This window comes from Vidua macroura, chromosome 6 (assembly GCF_024509145.1).
Source record: "Vidua macroura isolate BioBank_ID:100142 chromosome 6, ASM2450914v1, whole genome shotgun sequence".
NCBI lineage: Eukaryota > Metazoa > Chordata > Aves > Passeriformes > Viduidae > Vidua > Vidua macroura.
Window position 1 is genome coordinate 55,191,764 of NC_071576.1, and position 21,273 is coordinate 55,213,036.

Here is a 21,273-nt window from a genome sequence, read left to right on the forward strand (position 1 = left end):
CACCTCAGGAGCATTTTACAAGAGTTTAATGCTCCTATTTAAGAGCATTAAATAAGCATTAATTACTCTTTTATTTAAGAGTTTAGCTTTTGTTTTGCTATTAATATTCTATTCTTGAGGAGAGAACTACAAGCAAAATTAGCCTTTACTACAGGAAATAAACAGGGAAGGGGACAACTAATTACACCAATTGATGCATGTCTAACACAAATCTTTTATAGAAAGAGTTAAAAATAAGCATTTCTGTGCCTGAAGTGATTAATATTCCACCCAACTGTTTCTTTTCCCCAGCAATCTGCAAACTGTAAGTGGGTGGGTATTTTTTTAGCTGCTTCTTATCAGCATTATTTATATTATTTTCAGAATTAAAAAACAGAACTACAACAAAAAAATGATGAAATGCAAATGTCCATGCTTTAGTCCCTGTTGGACTCTGCTTTCCCCTAATATTTCACCACGTTTCAGAACTGCAAGAATAACTGTGGCAAAACTTGTTTGGGAAAAACACTTGATATAAAATGACATGAAAATACTGAACCAATTCTGTGCCCCAAAAGTTTAAATTTATCATCCCTAAAAGCATACTTGAAAGCACCACATAATCCTTCCTCCAGCTCTCCGAATTCTATTCCTGGCACTTCATACATCTGAAGGTGCAATTCAACACCATTCACTGACAAAATTCACCTAGGAAAATCTTTCTGTGTCTCCAAATGCATTTCTTAGGGAACAAAAACATTTTTATAACTACTTGATTCTTCAGAGAAAATCCTAAAAGGAATAAAGTCACATCCAGCTTTAATAACCACTTGCCTAAATGGACTATCTAACATCAAATAATTTTGAAAAAGAAATTGCAGGAATTGATTAATTATAGAGTCACTAAGCCCATCAAATTAAATGTACACAAGAAAACACCAGTCTGAAACATCAAAGTGTTCTGCTTTCATCGCTTACCTTCTTTCTTTGTGAAGGCATTTAACAAAGACTTCATTTTCCCTTTTTACTTTAGCAGCAATCCCCTCATTATATAACCTTTGCAGGCAAGAAAGAGGCAAAAAATATTAAAAAAAAAATATAAAAAAATAAAACCAACCCAAAAATCAAGCTACCCAATTTCTATGTGTTCAGGCTGGCTGCACCCTGACATAAGCAGCAGGTTTCTGGGCACTGTGGAATTGCGAGCATAGCTGGGCATGCAGTACCCAGCGTTCTGGTGACAAAGCCCACCCCACATTCTGTCTGTCAGCTGGGAGCCAACTGTGCACAGACTGGAGCTGCTTAAAAAAAAAAAAAAAAAAAAAAAAAAAAAGGAAGAAGAAAAAAAAAAAAAAAGCACAGCACTCCTGCTATCTCTCGCAGCATTAGTCATGTGAACCTGCCGCCGCCACAGCTCCGCAGAGCAGAAGCTGCTCCCGCTCCCTGCCCGCCGGCTGCGGGAGCGCCGCGGGACCGGGAGCTGCGGGGGCCCCGGGGGCCACAGATTCCCGTTCCCAGGCGGGAGAGGCGCTGGAGCAGCTGGGGCTGGGCACGGGAAAGCCCGGCCAGGACTGGGAGCTGCCGGGGACCTGCCTTTCGCTCTCAACTTGCACAGCTGCCTCTCGGTGCTCAGAGCATCCCACTGTTTATTCGCTTGTTGCTATTCATGTGCTTGTTCCTTACTCACTTTTTGCTATTTATTTCTTTTTCCCTATTTCTTTTTCCCCATCGATTTCCCCTTCTGCTCTTCACTTTTTGCTATTTATTCCCTTTCCCCTATTTATTTAGTTGTTTGTTTGTTTATTCCAACGGACCAATCTGAGAAGCACCAATGGCCCCAAGCTTCACACAATGACCATGTTAAGAATGGAGCCAGACCTGCCACTACACAGAATCTCTCACCTATATTCCTGTATTCCAGTTTGAAACAGAGGGGATGATAAAAGCACAATTATTCTCCCCTCCCCTTCCATCGTGCTGGAATAAAAGAATTTCTTTTTGGACAGAGTAAGAATACCAAAAAAAAAAAAAGTGACCAAGCTCGTTTGGTAAATTCAATGCAGACGCCAGGAAATACAAGATGTAACCAGAGAAGTTTGGAAAGTCCTAATTCTGAAAGAAAAAGAAACCCAGGGATAACTATGCTTGGCAGTGCAAACATGCTTTCAGAGGAAGAGCAGATAACTGAAACAGGCATAGGAAGGAGGGGGAGGTGCTAAAAATCACAAAAATTTTAAGCACATCTACTTAGATCTAAGATACAAAGATTTCAAAGGATAGGAAATTCATGGTCTAATAAAAAAGAGTAATCTACATTTTAAAATTGCCTTCCAGTAATATAAATTATAACAGGTAATAAATATTTATTCTATTTCAGGCTTCTTCACTGATCACTAATGCATCTATTTGGAAAATCAAGGGGTTTCTTACTGAGAAAACTGCTTCAAGAAAGACAGAAAATAAATTAATGCATTTAATGTCTGCGTGCATAATGATCTCACAGTTAACACAGAACTGAAAAGAATTTGTAAGCATAAATAAATTGAAGAGTTTAAACTTAATTTTACATCCCAGTGTTTAATTTACAAAGAAACTAATATTTCCCTAATATAATTTTACATTTGGTTCAATTTATTTTTGAAAGCAACTATCCTTAGCAAGTGGAACTCTTACCAGAGGAAATAGACACAGCACACGTGCAGCATTAAACGTCTTTATTTGACAGGAAAAAAACCTTCTTCTTGACTTCTAATAAATGCAAGGTTTCCTAAAGAATAACTTTGAACTTTAATTCATTAACTTATAAATATGTGCATTAATTAGCTCCACAGAAGAATCAATATAATTTCCAGAACAAGAACTGCTCCACCAGGGCTGTGCCACTAATTTGAATTATAACCCTGTGTGGGTTTCATTTTCTAATATCTTCATCCAATCCCCTGATTATATTTGGAGCTGCAAAACACAAAGGAACTAGGAGTGTTAGTGGAACCCTTAAAGTGCTTTTTCCTTTCTCTGGGTGTCAGTGGTGGAAAGCACTGACAGCCCAGGCCCCCAAGGACAGGAATTAGGCCAGGGAAGGGTTAACTCAATCCTGTTCATTCCTGTCTGTTCATATACAGTAAAATAAAAACAGACAGGCAACTGTAGTCAATCAAAATCAATCCCAGGGGGGATTTTTATTAGATTCTTGCCAGAGCTGTAACATTTCATCATCTGGAGGTTTCTAATCAGTGTTATAAAAACATCCAAAATATTAAAGTCACTTGAAATTATTAAGTTTTGTGGAAATAGTGACAACTCTTTCAGACCTACACCATCAGAGAGATCACCTGATGAGTGATCATTTTATTCCATTTAACTGTCTGTCTTTCCCCCAACGTGGGAAATGTAATTTCTTCCTACATAGCAGAGCCTCCTGCAATAACCACTATTGTACTATGGGAAAATGTGACAATCAAGGAAGTCAGTGAACACTTGCAGCTGCAGTTTTTGGGCTTCTCTCATTTTCACTAATAGCTTATTAGAATTTGTTTATTTTAACAGAAGTCCCAAATTCTGCAGTGCTGGGAAATTAAAAAAGAAAATATTCCAGCATCTTCCACTCCTTCCTGAAAGACTTTCTGCCTCACAACTCTAGCCTCGGTATTATCACCTCAGGACAAAACCTTAATAATTTGACTGTGCCTATACCCAAGCATAATATAACCCACAAGCCTTTAGCATCCTTAATCTAAAAATCATGAGGAACCTTCCAAATAGAGGTGAGGCAAACCCTCATTTCCCTGCTCCTTTGGTAGGTGCTCAGAAAAATGTGTGGGAGCTCTGCATGGGGATATCTCTGAGAGAAAAAAGCCACCTTAAACAGAAACCGAACACAGGTTCTCAGGTTAATTTTGATGAACATTTCTTGTGCATTTGTAACACCAGTTTTTATGGGTGTTTAAATCCATTTAAAAATCCGTTAGAAATCTATGGAAAATCAGTGCCTTACACACCCTTGAGGATATATTTTTAGGCACTTAGATGCCCAATGTCTTATTTAATCATCTCTCCAAGACACCTTGAGGGTCCAAGGCTTCTTAGATAATGGTCAACCACAGCTATGATTGCCATGATTTATTCTTTCTTGATTTTGTCCATTTTGGAGCTCCTGTCAGAAAAATCCCTCTAGCTGGTACATACATATAGGTTCTTGTTAAAAATTCAGTCCTTAGCATATAGAAATGCTTTTCTCTGCACCATAAAACAGGCTTCCCGTATGCTAAGCCACCAAATGGAGAGTTAGACAAGAGAGATTCAAATATAGACTGGAAAGAACATAAAGGCTCTTGGGAAAAAAAAAAAAAAAAAAAAAAAACAACCCAGGCTGCTACAGTGCTTCTAGATGACTGACTTATTCCAGAAAGCCACAAGGTGGTCATGAACCCAGGCAGGGGTGACAGATTCAGAAGGATTCCACCTCAGAGCAACAATTGAACCGATTTTATAGAGCGAAGGGTTTGAGGGCATCTTTTATTTTTCTGAATAAAAAAATCTGTGGAGTTTGCTCAGGAAGCTACAGTTAAAGCAGCACAGAGAGAGAAACATCTGAGCCCACTGAAATGCTGCCGGGAGAGCCCAGCCTGGGCTGACCTGCTGTTATATCTCTGTCAGCAGCATCTTAGCACCCTGCTATCCCTGGTATCAACCAGCTCTTGGCAGTAGCCTTGGGGCACTCAGCCTGAGCTCAGGGGTGGAACAGGGGCAGGAGACTGTGAGTGGGAAAGGACAGCAGAGGGATGGCTCAGGAACAGATGGCAGGAGTTATCAATTAGAAAAAAAAGCAAAAAACAGCAGTGGGAGTTGCACAGCCATGTGCCAGACACCCCTTCCGTCACCCAGCACCGCCGTTCCAGGCTGTGCTCACTGTGACAAGGGCCAAGGAACCCAGAACCTGCCCAGAACTTCCTGGAAAACCAACAACAAGGACTTGGAAAGGCTCTGGGCTCAGGCACAGCTCTAAGGATGGCTTAACCAGAGGCAATTTCTCGTGTAGTGGAGAGATCTGGCCACAGAGTTCTGCAGCAAACACTTTAGTTCTTTTAATAACAAAGCATCGGAGGTGTATGTGTTTGATGGCACATCCCAAAGGAATTTAAAAGTTGATGAATCCACAGTTGCCACACATAAATTAAATTAAAATCACAGGAAATGAAAATCAATCCTTTTTTTTTTTTTTTTTGCCATATTCACATGATTATAAATCAGCCCTCACTAAGATTACAGCAGCAATGCAAGGACAACATTCAAAGAATGTCTGAGAAAGGAGACCAGTTCACCTCAGGGCTTTACTTGCAGATGCTCACACATGAAGGAGAAACAGAGGATCTTCTGGTTAGATTACATTCAAAGATTGCTAAGTATTGCTTCAAAACTTACTACATGTCAGAGTAAATGTCTGACATCTCTCTGAGGGGTTGGAAGGTATTAAGTGGAGAAATTATGATCCAGAAGAGCTTGAAAAAGATTCAAAAAGAAAAATTACCAGTCTCGATGTGGCAATACTTGCAAATATCTGAAGCTCTGCCTGCAGCAATGCAGATACATCGATCAGAATTTACCTGAGAATAGAGAAAAAACTTCTGTCCCCAAGGATGAGAGATGATTTTGTGTGAGGAATCTGGGTCGGGGTGCAGAGAGAAGTGAACAATAGAAGGGTAAAAGGTGGGGAAATGAAACCCTCCAATTCTCTGTGAAAGGCTGGAACTGGGGAGGAAACAATGGCCAATAATGAGGGAAAAGTCTTGCAAGTAGCAGCTTGAAGAGAGACAGAAAAGCAAAAGCAATGACAGAAAGCTCCAACAGCTGAAGAGGAATTTAAAAACATGATTGAAATCTATCATCATTGTGGAAGCAAGCAGACAATCTGAATAAAATATGGCTGGCTGGCTTTTGTTCTAACAGGTATATTGCTATAAGAGAAGCAACTTATCCAAATAAAGCCATGCATTTTCTGTAGTTCTGGAGAACATTCTCCCTGGAATGGGAAGGCCAGCTCCGAAAAGGCTTTCTCAAGGTTTTATACCCCCAGAGCACTCACAGCCCCTCATTTCTATTATTCTTGTTTGGATTGAGAGTAACATCCACTCTTATTCTGAATAATACAAATAACTACAATAAATATTTGTGCACCCTGATAACAAAGAGTTTTCTCTGCTGGCCGTGAAGACAAGGAAAAATAGAATCTTCTAAAAAGTAAATAGTTTTTGTGAACCCTTTCAGAAAAAGGCAGTGGGTGATTTGCAGTCAATAAAATACACAACTACTTGTCGTAATTGAATTCTTTAAATATGAACTGGGCTTATTTCAAGGTGTGTTTTCATCAGCAAGTAGAACTCCTCCAGAGTGGTTCATTGTTACACTGCAGCAAACTCTAAGTAACCAGCTCCTTACAAGTATCCTTGAAGCAAGAGATTAAAAACTTGTAGAGTATTTGGACAGAAGGATCCATTTAGCTTAGACGATCAGCTTGAACTGAAGCAGTCAGTTGTGAACCCCTGAAGCTGCATTCTTTTACTTCCAACAAGAAGAGAGAAAATAGGAATCAAATATAATTATATCCCACTACAAATTGTTCTGCTCTCTAAACAAGCTGGTGAAAGGACAGTGCAATTTTCCCCACTAATAACACACTGGGAAATCTTGTCCTGATGCAGCACCACTCAGAAGAACTGAAGTACACAACAAATTAATTTCATTCCTGGCATTATGTATACACTGAGTTGGGGAAAAACACCACTTAACATCAGGAAGCTGTGCATATCCCAACCCACGTAGTTTATGCCGGAAAAAAAAAATAACAAAGCCATTTCATTCAGAGAGAGTTTCATGGCTGGTGGCTCCTGTAACAAAGATTCTTCCCCTAAATTTGACACTGACGGGCCTCTGATGCAGCATTTGAATTTGTGGCTGCAGCCCAATATCACAGAGGAGAAGGAGGACAAATGAAACTACACAAGATGCTCAGCAAAATATCTGCCCCAATATTGGGTTGCGCCATGCATCTGTGTCCTGGTGTTGTACAGAAAACAATCTAATTTTGCCTTGGTGTAACTTTTCTACCAGAAGCGCTCCATGAATTCTTTAAATCATTATGTTGTTCCAAGCTTTATTCAGATTTGATTTCACTGCTTTAATCTAAGTGTGAACCTCTTTAGTAAATAGTGGGACAAAGCATCTGTGCTTCCAAAAGTGTTGGTGGATCATGTCAGTTTTATTTAGAATAACACCATTTTCATAACTGAAAAGTGTATATTGCTCTCAATGGGAAAAAAAAAAAAAAATATTGGACTCTTGTAGAAGTTTCAAAATATATAACTGGTCAGATGTTAAAGTTCATGCATGAGTGTGAGGTAGCCAAGGCAGGTAGGGTAAGAAAACAGCAAAGAAAGAAATTCATAATATTTTCTTTTAGCTCCAGCTCCTCCTTCTTCTCCAGCTCTTAAATCCTGGCGTGCTTTACTGCCATTTTTCAGTCTCATTTCCCCTTCTTCTCATTGCTACAGTTGCCTTTCACTGCTTCCCTCACCAATTCCCTAAGGATAGTCTTCTTGCCACCCAGATCCAACAGGAAATAAATAGCACGTAAGAGTAGGCCAGGACACAGAATTTCTAGAAGATACCACATCATGGCAAAGTTACATAAAGTTGGCAACCAAGACAAAAGGACCGGGATAGAAGAGGAGCTGGACACAAGAAAATAGCATAGAGAAGAGGAAGATTCATGGGAGGTTGCAATATTTAAATGCATTAACAATAGCGGAAATAAGCCAAAGTTTAATTGTGAAGAGAGGAGGGAACAATCAACAGTAAATACAACATTACTGTAAATTTTTACTGGCTTATTGCACTTTGGGAGGAATCCTTTCATGGAGTAAAGAATACAGCATTTTACTGAGGAGACAGAGCTGGGCTTGAGCTGTCAGCAAAGGAACTGAAACTCTGGGAGCTTTTCCCTCTGCTGGCTGACTTCCCACAGGTACTGACACTTTATGATATATTTAATGACAAAAACCTGCATTGCCACTTTCATTCTCATTTTACAGCAGAGCCCATTTTTATTCTGGCAGAAGTATTGGTAAGCCAGAAACTAAGCACCAAGAGAACTGAATTATTGACTCTGCAGCCTCCTTGAAGCCCAGGAATCTGCAAGAAGTGAGAAGAGAATATAGGGAGAGAATCCTGATGGGGGTTGTGAATGTGGAAAGCAAAAAGTATTTCTGCGATTGCAGATTCTGCTTCTCACACGTGGAGCTAGTGAGACCCATCATTATGGCACCCCACATTATCCTCAGTACAGTTATTCCCCTCTTACCTAAGTGACTTTCAAGAATTCTTCCTCTGCTCTTATTCTCATCATCTCAATTCCAAAATGGATCTAAGAACCAAATAATTCACACTGACACTTCTGAGAAAGGCACATTTGGGTTACCTGAGCAGAGAGTCTCCCACTGCAAACTTCCAGTTGTCTTTTCTGCTAAAGATGGGAGATACACAACCATTCACCCCCCAAAATGTCTTCTCTCCTAAATAGGGAATTGCAAGCTCTATCCAAAGTCATGTTATTAAGCAGGATCTTTAAAAGATAAAACCCAATAATTTAAGCTGATAATTGTCTCGCTATCCTTAGCTCCATTTAGACATTTGGTGTTAAACAGAAACTAAAACATTGCTGACTTATTCATTAAAATAACAGTATTTTAAATTGTATTAGTAGCCTACATTTCTTCATCTCAAAAATAACTGCTAATGAATCATGCTGGTACAACTAAGAAAGGATAAAAAAAGCCTGCATCCGCTGAAGCAGGGGGTTATCTCTGTACAAATATGTAGGTGTTTGCAGCATTTATAATGTTCTCAGTGCTGAATCCCATTGAGAAAGGAAAGCTTGCTCAATGAAGGGGTTTTGAGGTGGATTAATGATTTAAGTGATATCACAATACTATCCATACTTCTGCTTCAAGACATCATCACGTGTGTTTTGCAGTATTTGAAAATATTGAGGAAAGACTTCTTTTCCCATCCTGTTTCTTGATACTTCCAGCAGATTAAGTTTTGCACTGACAGCTGGGTTTAGATTTTATGTAACAAGAACACAAAAAAAGGACTGTGGTTAAATAGGTTAGTAAGTCAGAGCAGGTAAATAAGATCAATTGAAAGAATAAAGAAGGTGCAGGCTTTAAACCCACCATCAAAAAGTAATTTTATGTATAAACTATTTCAGAAGCAGCGTCATCTATTCTTACATTCCTGGCATAAATCTGATGTTCATTAATTCAGTGGAAAATGCATGGCTGACATCCAAGACATTACTATGAAAAGAGAAGAGTTCTGGATATTATTTAGCAGTCCCACCCCCGGACATCATGACTACTACAATGAAATTTGACTTCCGTGTTCAAGTTTCAAAATAACTCTGTTTTCTTCCGGACAAGAAGTGATGCAAATAGTGCTAATGCAAATCCCTAAAAAAGAGTGGGATCAGAGAAAGAAGAAGAATTGTATGAATATGGCAACTGCATTATGTTGCTCTCTACTAAGTCACAGCATCCCAGATGCAGATTGTTGATGTTTAGTGTGCAGAATGTGCATTTAGGAGAGGAATCATTCTCACTTTGGTGTCACCTGTACACTGATGACATGTGCGTGACTATTCCATGTGTCCAGCAGCACTTTCATTGGAGGAAGGATCATTTGGCATCAGCCACCTAGGATCCAGTCTGTGGCCATCTACAGAAGCACATCTAAATTAAGATGATGACTGCACTCACAAATTCAAGGGCACAATTCAGGCATTAAATGTTACAGGAATAAACCACACATCTTTATAAACAAAAATAAGTGCATGAAGAATACCCTGTGTATCCAGAGAAAAAAGTGGATAGGACAGAAAACATAAAACAGGGTGATATCAAATATGCATTTCAGATATTACATCAGGAAGCTTCAGCTGAGAAGTGAATTCAAATCACTTGCAATATTTTTTGTTGGCTCGAGACCTAAACCAAAGGAAATACCCAGCTCTCAGCTCCACCAGTGGACACCAGAGAGTTTCTCTAGGAACAAACCTGCAGGCATTCCCAGCAGCTCTGGCTTCTGAGGAACCACTAATACAAACAACAGAGAGGTGACCACAGTACCCAGGACACCTCTGTTACAGCAGGGGACAGAAACACAGTCAGAGATTATTCTCATTCCCTGAGTCAAGTTCCCAGTGGGGGTCAGGAAAAGCCTAAAGTCATTCCCTCAGCTGGGTGATGATGGGTGGAGAGTGGTAAAACAGAATATATAGAAATTTAAAAGCTGAGGAAAGCTTCTATAGAATCCCCTCAAGTAAATTTTCCATAGAGTTTTAACTTATCTTTCCTGGCCAAGAATTTGGCAAGAAATTTATTGATAACTCACCCTAAGACCCCCTGGCTAGGACCATGCTTCATTTTATGTTGGGAGGGAACATCAAAGGAATTATTAGCAGAAAAGGAGAAGAAATAAATGGGGCTTACAGGACACATCTGAGATCAAGAAATAAAGTATAAGTGAAGGTGGAAGGACTGAAAGACAGAAAGAAAACCAGCACATCTGGGAGCTATAATCTGGAGGAGCTTCCAATAGAGCAAATGAAGATGGGTTGCTGCTGTCAGATGCTCAGGAATGCCCCTGCTCCATGACTCAGGGAATGTCAGCAGCACACAAGGCATGAGGCAGCGAGTGCTGCACGAGGGAGGGAAGTGCAACCCCTGAAATCTGACTCAGGGTCTGAACATCAGGCACCAGTTCAGGGATTAATCAAACCATTCAGCAGCCAAAAGCAATGCAGGAAATAGTGAAGATGCAAGAGTAAGCAGTGATTTACATTTATGTAGGAGACTATGAAAAGGAAAGGCTCTGAGGATCCAGTGAGAGAGTCACAGAGTCCTGACACTGGGACAGAGGCACCTCTTATTCTGTGGGTTGTTAAGCAATAAACAAAGGGAAAGGCACAGCTGTTTAAATTCTAGCCCCAGTAAAGGTGGTTTATTTTTTTTGCTCTGGACTCAAAAGGGACTGGAATTTCAGTCAGGAAATATAGAACCATATGAATGACACAAGCCAGGACTGCTCCAGAACCACAGAAATGGACCTTTGTAGGATAGCTAGAAGAGACTGCAGGAGATATTCTGATCATTAACTGCCAGGAGTGGACAGCCCTGTCTGCATATAGGTATTGCTGAGTGGTAAATAATCAGAAACAAGCCACAGGTTCTCTCCCTTTACCAACACCTTACTCTGTCTCAGTGTGGATTTGGGTTTTGAATCTCATTAACTGAGCCTCCCTGACCAATTTTAACCTTCTTCTCTGTTCCTTAAAGGAAGAACTGTCAGGGATTTTGTTGCTATCCTCTATTACAGCTGGGAAAACCTTTGTAATTCTAATTGATCTTTCTTATCTCTTCTGCCACTCTCCATTACAGGAAAAAGGAGAGGGGGAAGCAGCTGTCTCCCAACTAACACCATACAACCATTTTCTTGGCTTTTATACCTTGACATCTCTCAATATTCTGCATTTTCAGTACATACCCAGAGCAGATGATACCTAAAGACATGGACAGAACAAACCTCCCAACACAGCACTGTTAATGCCAGGTGAGAAACACACCATCACTAATGGGGAGCTCTGTAAAGAAAGGACATGCAAACACATACAGGCGAAAAGCAGAGGAGAAAAGAAGCCCCAGGGTCTAGGGTCTGTATTAGCAGTGATGAATAGACCCCATAAGCATTTAACTGCATGCAAAGGCAGTGTAAGGGCAGAAAGTTCAGGAAACTGGCTGGTAGAAAATGACACCATTGCTCCAGAAATAGACACTGTGAGGGGAGGGCTGAAGTTGTTAAACAGGAATCTAAGGTTTACTATGAGACAAAATTTAGGGAACAGTTTTAAGCAACACAAAAATAAATGAAAAAGGAGATAGGAAATCAAAACAAGGTAGCAGTTTAATAGTGACGGTGATAATCACAGATGGGCATTTCTGAGCAAACAGGCACAGGCACACATCACGGACAGAAATCACCATTGTACCCAACAGCAAATGGTGCCTGTTCCAGTGGGCTCAGGAACTTTCCAAAACACAGCACACTGAGGAAAAGCTCTTAACTAGCAGAAGGAAGACTTACCTAGCTTGACATTACATGCTAGGAGCTCCCAGGGAACATGGGAGGATCCCAGCAGGCTGATCACACTGCAAGATGACATCCTCAGCTATTCCTGCCAAAAGCAGGATGATCTAAAGCAGCAATTTTTGCATGCAGTCATGCAAGGCACATACAGCTAGTGGGACTCTCAAGCATGACCACAGCAGAAATTCTTTGGATAATAAAGACCTCTAAGGTCCTCAAGATAGCATAGGGAATAAAGCGATGAAAGGAATGAGAACAAGTATTATAAAACAACTTTAGGTTTTGTTTCCTTCAAGAACAGAGTAATTTTTTTTAGGAAGGCACTTACTCGTTACTAATCTACAGGCATTAAAATTAGTGTCCTTAATAAGCTGGGAAGGACATTCAAACATTTAGAACAGTACAAGTGCTAAGTAATTCATGTAAGTAACAAAAGCACTTTAGTGCTAGAGCAAAATCCAGCAAGCACTGCTGTGTGTATTCCCAGACCAAGGAGCAAAAGGGAACATGGCTCATGTGTGATTTCTGTATTCACTGCTGAAGGAGTTTTCTAATTCCATTTAATTGAATTCTGAAAGATAAACTTCACTAGGGCACAGGCCTAAAATCAATTTTAAATACCCCAAACATTCTAAAATATGCCTTTTTTACAGCATTAGGGCACCAACTACCTGTACAGATCTGGCATTTCTATGCCCCTCATCACATGGTGCTTAATTGTAGTTAAATTCATTCGTTTTATTCATTGCTTAGATTTTTCATTATATTGCTACACACACAAAACCCCCCATGTTATTTGTACTTGGTGACCCCTCAAAGCATCATCATTCAGCACTCAAAAGGACTGGGATTCTCTCCATATGTATTTAAAATCAGTTTGACTAAATAAATATGTTTCATTTGCAGAATAGTGTAGGGGGACTGGAAAGAAAAAAAACAATTTTACCCTATGGAAAAATTCCCATTTCTTCATTTTTCTTGAAAGTATCCAGATCTACACTAAGAAAAATCTTCCACAAATACATCCTGGAAAAGCCAACATTTTTCCCCACTGTGGTTTGAATATTCTGTCCAGTTACATGTCTCTGTGAAAGCCATCATTAGATCATTTTCTGTCCCATAGCAACCACTTTGTTTTCTCAGGGAAATAAAATATTTTCGCCTCCTCAGGCAATACCTTTGTCTGCATGTTCCCTAAATGAAGCTCTTTGTAATCCAAAGCTAACATCCCAATTTACACTGGTCTTCTCAGGGATGTAGAAAATAAACTGCTAGCCAGAGGCTTTTCTAACTCTATATAGATATGTATGTCCACAGCAAGAGTTAAAATCTCACATTTTATATAGAAAGCTTGGGTTTTTAATAACACTTCCTTATTTGAAATTACAGATCCAAGTTCTTAATTTACATCATTAAACAATCATCTGGAAGAGAGCGATGGAAAGAAGAAAGAAATATTGTTTTAACAGTCTGAAGGTGCAATGATAATTTCTGTCTGAATTTACTGAGTGATAAGAAAGTCAATAAGCCACCAGAGACTTTCAAGCCACTTGAGAGGATCTTCCTGTAGCTGTCAGAGGTGACAATTTCTTGGTAATCCATAAACTTCAGGGCTCCTGGCCACAGCCACCAGTTCTCCAACAAAGGTTCTCAGTTCTTTACCCCAGCCTTCTGTGGAGCTGACTTTGTCTTTAAAAGGGTTTTTTAATTATTAAATCACACTAAAGTGACTATACCTATTTTAAATAATTCACTGATGCTGTTTCTCTGTGCAAGTCACTGCTGAAATTCCCCACAGGCATTACACAGAAACAAACATGGAGAGAAATGCAGAGTGGAGTAAAAACCACCAAAGCAGTGGCAAAAAAACCCCACAGAAGCAGAATTTGTACCACCCTGTGACTTGCTGTGATCACCTGGGAGCTTGGGTGCTGTCTTGAACACTTAAACGTGGTCTCCATTCAAGCATAAAAAGACTACCATTAAAAAATACTTCATTTTTTTTTTTAATTTGGTAATCTTATTACATCTTTCCATGGCATCAAAATGTTACTGGTTTAAAGTTTAAACAATGAGGGGCACTGGAACATACAAAAAGTCTCCCAAGGGAAAACTGAATGAGAGATGGAAGGCTAAACAGGATGCAAACACCCACACAAAACTCTCTAAGAAGACAGTAAGAAAGAAAAATAGGATTTAACTGGCTGTTGTAGTACTCCAGCTCTTTAGGAAATCTTATTTCTCCACCCAAATTCTGAAAAAATAAACACTGAAAAGGTTAAAAAGGTAAAAAAAAAAAAAAAAGCCAAGATGAAACATTTCCATCTCCAGCCAAGCTTTTCAAACCAGTACAGAAGGAGGGCTGGTAGGAATCAGTTTGTTTTCATGGTACAATTTCAAATTTTTTGTCATTAAGATTTAATGCAAGGCAAAGACATTATCTGAACAGCATTTCAATGATGATGCAACGTGATGGGTGCATTGCATAATGTCACAGGATATCGAAAGATGTGTCCTGGTGTAACCTCCCTCACTGCCAGGGAGAAGCTCCTGAAAATGCAGGAGGCTCTTCACAGCTTGGAAGCCGTTTCTGGGAAGTTGTCACTTGTTTTCAATAACTGAGCAGGATTTGTGACTACCCAGCCTCGGTGGGGCCAAATGCTTCCCTATGAAACTGTGCCTCCATTTGGCTTCTGCCAGGCTCCTTCTCTTTCATTTGTTACAATTCCTGGCTGCTGGACACGGAAGAGAAGAGGACAAAATCCACTTCAGGCCAGTGCTCCTTCCTTTGGGCGCTGCTCAAACCTGTGCTAACTAAACCAGAGCCCCCCAGGAGGGTCTCAGTCCCATCAGTCAGGGATGCCTGGGACAGGGGGACACTTCAGTCACTGTGTCCTGAGACAGGGAGGGCTGGTCTAAGAGCTTGCTGGGCTCAGGGAACTGCTAAACCACCAGCTAAGTCAAGCCTAGATCAGCTCAAAGCTGGCAAACAAATATAAATTAGTGGAAGTAGGACTAGCACTTTTGCAGATTGGTTTTCTAACCTGTTTTGCATCTTTCATTTTCAATATTTTGTATGAATTCCTCTGCGCATTCATCCTTTTAAGAATTAGATGAGCTCTCAATGCCTTTTTTTATAGATGAAAGGTGATGCCACATACTGTGTGTTTATGAACAATTTATCAGTTAAAGATGGAGCAGATTTAGGAACCCCTGAGATTTTAATTCCTTGTTAAGTAATTGTCATGGCAGCTTCTGACAAGAACAGAAAAATGTCATAAAACTAAGCAGAGCTTAGCAGTCCTCAAGATAATTTTCACCTTCTAATAAAACCAGAGCAAGTACACCTATACATTCTTTTACAAAGCCTGTAACCATGGTAGGAAAAGCAGCACAATTTGATTCTGACAGCCCGTAATTCCTCGTTATGCCACAGTTTGAATAAAATTTTTTAAAAATCTGCAGGGCCACTACATTATAACTTTTAACCAAGAAACACAAAACCTAATCAAACAGCATTGAAAACTTCCTTCATCTTAGCTGGGGCTCAGGGGCAAGGCTTCAAATATTCCTGTTACAGCACTGCACCACTTTGGCTGAAATAACATTAAATGCATTGAAAATACCTTTCAAGGAGTTCTGAGGGGAGCTATGAGCACACAATGGCAGGAGATTGGGGACTGACTGCCAGGTCTCCAGGATGGAGAACAGCTTCCCACCTTGGGCAAAGAGCAGAGGACACTGCACGGGAATTCAGAGGGTCAACAAATCAAAATATTTTCAATAAAATGCTGACTTCTCCAGACTGCCCTCATCTTCTCCAAAATCAAGAAAAGTGTTATTTGAAATATCTAAACAGCTCTGAGTGGGTCAAGGCTGGAGAGGCAAATTAAAAGCTGTAAGCCCTATCAGTGCTGGAGTTTCCAGGCACTGTCACTCTTCACGAACACCAGTCCAAAGGAATCTACATCCTGACAATTTCCTATAGCAACGTGGATCTACACACTGAGAAATTATTTCTTTCTTTCAGGCATAACAGTGACATTAGCAATAATAATTCTTTTTTTTTTTTAACTGAATGTCTCTCCCCAGTTTAAGTGACTTATCTCCAAACAATAGAGAAGCAAATTCAACTATAATACACAAAATTTATCCCATGTGATTTATTCCTCCAAAATGTACTGTACAAGCATCAAGGAAAACAAGGAATCTGAATCATGTCTTACACTCATGATGGAAAACATACTAGCTAATCCATCCCTGTTGATTTTAAAAGTTTATTTGGGTTGTAAGAGAACCCAGAGTGGGGCTTTTGTTGCTCCAACATGCATTTAAATTCTGGAAACAATTCCTTTGATCCAGAATCAAACACTCAATCCCACTCACTTCGGGAACTCAGATCCACAAAGTGATGCAGCAGATTTAAATGGTCAGAAGAGCAAATACCTCTAAAACAACACAAAATGCATTTAACATTACCTTAATGTTTTTATAATACTCAGCACCCTGAAAAAATCTCAGATTTCCTGTTCTTTTCTAGAGAATTTGAAGGATTTTCTTCAAGTTTTGAGAACTTAATTACTCTAAAATGGCTTCTGTCACTCACTACACCATGAAAAATGGATATGCACGTTCCCAGATGTCTGGACACATGTCCACGGAAAAGTGGGCTTGCTGTAGGCATACCACAGGAGCTCTTTATGTAAGCTTTCCTTGTCTAAACTGTTCTTTATAAACATTTTACAGAAATAAATTTGAGCCTGTATATTCTACAGATATCCTCCCTGGAAATCTGCATGGCTCATGCAGACACCTTGCAAAAGCCAGAGCAGCATCAAGACCATTGGCTCAATTAAATTCCAAGGCTGGGATGATCAAAGGGATATCAATGCCCAAATTCTGTTGACTTTGAGAAAAAAATAAGGAGGGATTTTTAATAATTTAATAAAAAATCCAGCCTACAGTGTTCAGTGAAATTTGGAGTCATTGCAAATCACAATAAAGCATCAATACACTAAAACAAAGTAAAATAAACTTGTATATTAAGCAATAACCATTTCCACTAAAAGAGCCTGAAAAAACCCACCTATCTGTATTCATGGAAATAAAACATTCCCTTTTTTATGCAGAAGTTTTCTAACCACAGCTGTCCTTTTTCTGCTTCATATTTACTGGTTTTCCCAGATAAAAAGGAAGGTAGGACCACATGGAGCAGCCTACCTGCACACAGAATCCCTGCTGAAGTGTCATCTGCAAGAAAACTGGGAGATGAGGTGCTCAACTGCATTATTTTTCCTTGACAATCTCAATATCCAGTACTCCTTGCATTAACACCACTTTTAAAATAAGAGAGTGTTTACTCTCAAACATCTCAAGAAGTCACAGCCCCTTTGGCACAGAGACTGGAGTCATGCAGCATTTAATGAGTTCATGAGATAAATTATTTCATGTATATTGGTGCAATATAAAACATTTTAGGAAGATTATTCTATTAATCATAATGAATATACTAAACCCACTTTATTCCATCCATCTTGTCAAGGTTCTCAAGGCCAAATACAGAGTTTGGAGTAATTCTGAGCACAACATTTTTAACAGAATCATAGAATAGCTTAGGCTGGAAGGAATCTTCATGACCATCTTGTTTCATGTCCCTGCCATGGGCAGGGACACCTTCTGCAAGCCCAGGTTGCTCCAAGCCCCCTCCAACCTGGCCTTGGACACTTCCAGGAACGGGACAACCACAGCTTCTCTGGGCAGCCTGTGTCAGTGCCTCAGCACCCTCATAGGGAGGAATTTCTTCCTAGAAATTCTCTTTACTTACCACCAAGTTTAGCTCAAGTCAACAGATTATGGGTCTGTGAAGTCTTTCCTTTTGGGAAAGCTGTGCTCCTGAAGTATTCCATGTTTCTTTATTTTACCTTTACCAGGAACAAGAGCACCAAAATCAGACCTTGCTACTACTGCCCCAAACAGAGAAATGACCATGGTTTAACCCTTACCTGACAGCAACGGATTCCAGGGACTTCTACTTGGATATGGGAAGCTGGATCCTTTAAGAAGGGCAAAGGAACGAAGGCAACATCAAAAAGAAGTTAGGTGTCAGAATTCCATGTTAAGGGGAGAATTTGAAAGCACAAATCCATAAAAGCAAAGCTCTTCTGATGGCATGACTTGTAAATGGAAAAGTGGACAGAACAAACATTTAGAGGAGATGAGGAAGAAACTTCACTTCCTCTTAGTTCCTCCTGCTCTGCTGCCCCTGTCACTCTGAGCATGAAATGAGGAAATGATAATGAGGGACTGGAGGGTCAGGAAGAGCATTAAATGAGATTAAGGCTGGCACAGAAAGGTGGCACAGAACCTGGAAGCCTGGAATATCTTAATGATATACCTGGAGCAAAGAAACACTGCTTTGAGCAACAAATGTGCAGGTCAGGGACCAACATCTGCAGTGGGGGACAAGACACCACCACCACCCCCTGCCCTGGAAGTGCAGCAGCACCGACACAGAAAGAGCTCGCAAAGCACGTGCTGGAATTATTTCAAACTTAAATCACAACGTCAACATGATTTCCCTCTGTTTCTTCTCTGTTATTCTTTGGTTGGGTTTTGAGAATTCATATTTTACAACCCGAAACCAGCCCAAGTACTCTCTCTGAAATTTTCACCATCAAATACCGTAAGAAGTTCACAAAACACTTGTTGGACTGGTTTTAAATATTTATTGCATTCTGTTATTGTAGCTATTAATCTGTATCTGCTTTTTAAGCAGCTGCACTACTCAGTGCCTTGTTTACTATGCAGCCCTTACAGTTTCACAGTCCTTCAATCTTTTATCTTGTAAAACATCAGGCTAAGCTGAGTTTGAAAGCACTATTTTACAACAGACCTTGCTACACTTCATGTCTGGATGTCTGTAATTCCAAGGAATATTGTTACAGTTGGGGAGTTTGGAAGAGTTCTGGTTTAGAAGACTGTTTTGTTCAGTGGCATGATTCCATATTTTAGGAAGCTCTTTTTAACCACACTCCACAGGACTCTCATATTGAACACCATTATCTAAAGTATTTTATTATGTTTAAAACAGCTCTGGAAGGTTTCACATTTCACTATTCCAGTTAGATATTTTGTTTAGAATGGCCCATGAGTTTCAGAGTTTTCATATTTTAGGGATCCAATTATGATCTTGAATAAATGCTCTGTAAATACAGACTAACCACAAGCAAACAAGGACAACTACTGTGCTTTAATTTTCTAGATATCTGGAGCATCAAAGGGTATTTCTCCAATAAGCTGAAAAAGAAGAAAATATCTTCATAATCCAGGACTGAAACAAGTGTATAGTAAGATACTTAAATGCCCCTTAATAAATTAATAAAGGAAAAATTTGAAGAGGTTTTTCTAACAAGTGGCTCATGGTGGGTTGAAGTGTTATTTCAATTATTACAGCATTTAATGTGTTTAGCTCTATCTCCATGAAACATTTCACATGTCACACACAAGAATTGCCTCTGTCTGTGCCCCAGGGCTGCTAGAGCAGGAAAGGATACTCCAAATTATCCCTCTGGGACATATTAAAGAGCAAGAAGGAGAAGTGAAAAGGAATCAGTGCTCTGAGCTGACAGGAGGGACAGACAAATAAATTTTTAAAAACCCTGTTCCTGATCGTTTCCAGGAAGCTCAAGCAGCAGGTACAACAATGCGGCATTGAAATCTTGAGGGGGAGTCTCAAGGAAAATAAGCTTGTACTGGAAAATTGGCAACTGGCTTTTTCATTCAAATAACAGGTAGTCAAGTGAAAAAGAAGAGAAAAAGCAAACGTTGCCAATATTTTGGCACTTGTAGGAGTTCTCCAAAAAAAGCATATCTAACTTCTCTCCAGCTTTAACCTGAGAAAGAAATGCACATTAATGCTGCAAAGGAGCTGACACTTTTAATCTGCAGCCCACTCAGCCAAGGAACATCCACTTATACACCCTCATGCATTATTCACCAGGAAAATTGAAATAATCTACCCGTGGTTAAGCAGCTCAGAAGCAAATGCAAATCAAGGGAAAGCAGCTGAGAACAAGGATCATTCACAACTACTGACACTCCTCCACAAGACTGGAGCCTCCCGTGGGAGCAGCCAAATCATTACAACCCCAATCCTCGTGGCTGTGCCTGGGAATTGGCCTCTTTCTGCCCCGGTGGCACAAGCACTGACCTGTGGCCGTGCTTGGAAAAGGAGCTTGCTCAGTTTTTATTCAAGTAGATTCTCACTCCTTGTCAATGAAGGTGCGTCCTTGAGCACACATCTGAGAAAGTCTGGATGATGATGATGATGATGATTATTATTACATGATAACTCTAGCACTGGCTACAATCCTCTTCGTTCCATGGCATGCAAAATAAAGTTACATAAAACAAAACCTCCAGCAAGGGAAGAAGTTATTGCTGTCACCACCTTCATTTAATGGGAAATATCTTAGGCCATGATTTACAGCAATCATTTTATTCTCGTCAAGAATATACATGAAGATCAGAAAGAATAAATTAATTTTTTCCTCCATCCCACTCAGCTGTTTTGAAGTTATCCACCATTACTTACGGGTTAATGTGAACAGGAGAGGGATGCATAATTCTTGCAAGTTTATACAAATTACTCTGGATAAATTCTCCATGAAATCTACATAAATCTTATATTATGAAGTATTTCCATGTGCCTGAATTTATTATCATTGAAGTGGATGTAAACACTCAGGTGGTTGCAAACTCCATGCATTAATGTTTTCTTCATCAGAATTCAATAGTTTTAACCCCTCTGGTTTTAAGGAAAACCATTACAGGTTTGTTTGTGTTTCATTTTTCCCCACAGACCTTCCACAGCAAAGAAGTTTTCAATTCAATGGAATTGGATGGAATTGGCTACTCTAGACTTTATTTCATGAAATTGTAAAAAGACAGAAAGCAGAAAACATTCCTGTCATAGCCATAAAACTGTGAAGTGTAAAATAATGAATAAAAAAATCAAATAGGCCTCACTCCAGGTAACAAAGAAATCCATATATATGTTTTAAGTCCTTCCAGAAATATATTTGACTATCAGAAAGC

At 39.7% G+C, this 21,273-nt stretch overlaps 1 protein-coding gene across 4 annotated transcripts in view; it reads right to left on the reverse strand.

Moving 5' to 3' along the window:
• Window positions 1-21,273, reverse strand: part of SHANK2 (SH3 and multiple ankyrin repeat domains 2) — a 248,362-nt gene that overhangs the window by 175,567 nt on the left and 51,522 nt on the right. For 3 of the 4 annotated variants that reach the window (XM_053979756.1, XM_053979755.1, XM_053979758.1), the window contains one exon: window positions 18,180-18,230. The exons of the other annotated variant lie outside the window; for it this stretch is intronic. In XM_053979756.1, the coding sequence (XP_053835731.1) occupies window positions 18,180-18,230 (51 nt within the window). The remainder of the gene's footprint in view (window positions 1-18,179; window positions 18,231-21,273) is intronic. 4 annotated transcript variants of the gene reach the window in all.